Source organism: Phytophthora parasitica (genome assembly GCF_000247585.1).
Source record: "Phytophthora parasitica INRA-310 unplaced genomic scaffold supercont2.84, whole genome shotgun sequence".
NCBI classification, from domain to species: Eukaryota; Oomycota; class Peronosporomycetes; order Peronosporales; family Peronosporaceae; genus Phytophthora; species Phytophthora nicotianae.
In genome coordinates this window covers 49966-52336 of record NW_008649070.1, presented here as the reverse complement: position 1 = coordinate 52336, position 2371 = coordinate 49966, and the positions used below count along the sequence as shown (strand labels likewise).

Sequence of the window (2371 nt, the reverse complement as noted above, 5' to 3'; positions counted from 1 at the left end):
CAACTTACATGAGCAGTTGCTCTACGTCTGGACCGTCGGCTGCGGCTATCTGTCTAAGGGCTGGTTGGACACTTCCGGGAGTTCAAAACAAGTATGTAAGATTCGAGGCAGCAGGACGCCGTATTTGTTGCCTCCTCTAACTTCATAGTACATTTGATCGTTGACTAGTCGAATTTGTCATGTCGCAAGTGGGCATAGCCAGTCCATTAACTTCAACGCGTTGAAGTGTTACAGGTAGCTATCCATATGATTTGCGACAATCAGCTTCGACCCAATCAGACCACGTCGATCCGTATTTCAACCAATCATAGAGTCGAAAAGTTATAATGTTGAATTGTATTCTCATTAGGCATTCGATCGCGCTGAAACTTGGTCATCGTATCCACTAATGTCATATCCAAATTCGCCATTGGTATCGTAAACCAGAACGTTGTCATTCGCTGATAAATACAACCACCTCTCCAACTCGATCATCGTTTTTCGAAGGATATAGTCATTGCTTAGGTTCTGTTGCACTTAGAGCGCTGACGCTTCTTGATATCAATAGCACTCATCACAGCGCGTAAGAAAAGGTCGTCTGTTGAGCTCGTAGCGTATTCCAGGAGAAGCTGAGGAACATCTTCACTCATCGTCTTAATAGGTTCCCAGGAGTCTTCGATGAGTTCGAGACCAAACCACTTGACTTTGACCTCATAGCTCTGCATGTCTGGATTTAACCGATGTTTCACAAACGCTTCTACTGCAAGCAGAGTACCTTGCGACGCGATATGGTCGATCAATTCTTCATTAACGTTGAGAGAATCATATGCGTAAAATTTCAATCGAGATGGATGTACATCCATCGTAGTACCATTCACCAAATGTTCTACCGTAAAGTAGTAGTCTGCGCTACCGACAACACGATACGGTCCAACCCACACTACACGCAACTTATTTGCGTACAGCTTCTCGTCGACACGTGATCGCAATACGTAGTCCCCAATTGAGAAGTTGATTGTCTGTTCGTAATGTGATCGTTCTTTGTATCGCTTACTTTGGCGTTGACGTACATCCTTCACAGCTTTGTGCATACAGTTGATTCTTGCTCGTAACTCAACGAGGAGCTGCTCTGTTTTTGGCTTCGGCTCTGATAACGTGGCAACACATCCCTTTCCTCCCGGTAAGAATACTGGGGCACGGAAATCCCGTGAACAATTCGATGGGTGCACGATTTGCTAGTGAAGGTACTGGGGAATGGTTGATACTGGATTGTACAAGTGGTAACAGGTAGGGCCAATCATGCACACTAATCTTGAATTCCAACGCCAGAGCTTTTAAAACTTGCAAAATATCTCCGTTCACCCGCTCCACTGAACCGTTTTTCCAAGGTGTATACGCGAGTATGAACTCTTGACGTCCTTTCAACCTTCGGCTTAATTCGGCGATCACTTTGCTCTTAAAGTGTGATCCCGTGTCACTCACCCACACTTTCGGTGTACCAAAGCGACTGTACCAGTCTAGCATACTGCTAGCTGCTACTGCCGAAGTTGGACTATCACACGCCACGAGATCAACAAAGTGTGTAGCTTCATCTTTTAGAACTAAAACGTAGCGTGAAGTACCAAACGATTCACCCAAAGTCAAAAAATCCCAATGTAATGTCTTGTTGCGTTCAAAAGTGTGATGCGTCTCACTAAATGGTCGGGGTATAATCACTCCACCTTTTACGTGCAAGCACAGTAGGCTCTTTGAACAGAAATCGCGAACTATTCTGCTGAGATCATTAATAGAGAACAGTCGGCTAATGTGATTATGCATCACGTGAATACCGCGGTGTCCACTACGTCCGCAATGTGCAATTACCAGTAGTCGCTGAATTAGAGCCGTTGCTGCCTTAGGTATCCATATTTTGCCATCCATAATCCACCAGTCATCACTACTAAGAGGTGCACCCGCTGGAGAAGTATGCAGGGCTTGTTCACATCCAATCTCTTCAAGAGTAGGCCACACAAAACTTTCATCATCGAGAGGACGTAGTCGCCTTTCCAAAGTCGATGCATTGTTAATAGGTTCACCACGTTTCTGTTTTGAGCGTGTAAATCGTTTTGCTGAGTGTATATGCGCTGCTGGTTGAGCTCCACCACCCCATCTTGAAATTAAGTCGGCCTAAACATTGTGAACACCCGCAATATGATCAATAGTATACCGATACTCCAAAAGTTTTGTAGACCATCTCAGTAATTTGCCGCGAACATGCTTCTTCAACTCTTGGCTGGGGCTGAACAAGTAGATAATGTTTCTATGATCACAATAGGGACGGAAACCCTGAGGTCGTAATAGTAGGTATTCCAGTCTTTCACACGCGTGAACTATTGGGTATGACTCTTTTTCA

General features: G+C 44.8%; 1 protein-coding gene across 1 annotated transcript; it reads right to left on the bottom strand.

The window, feature by feature from the left end:
- Positions 1 to 500: 500 nt before the first annotated feature.
- PPTG_18364 (hypothetical protein) lies at positions 501 to 1070 on the bottom strand (the record flags this gene model as incomplete). The annotated part of the gene is made up of 1 exon (XM_008916460.1): positions 501 to 1070. The coding sequence occupies one exon, from the start codon at positions 1068 to 1070 to the stop codon at positions 501 to 503; it is 570 nt and encodes a 189-aa protein (XP_008914708.1).
- Between the last annotated feature and the right edge of the window lie 1301 nt (positions 1071 to 2371).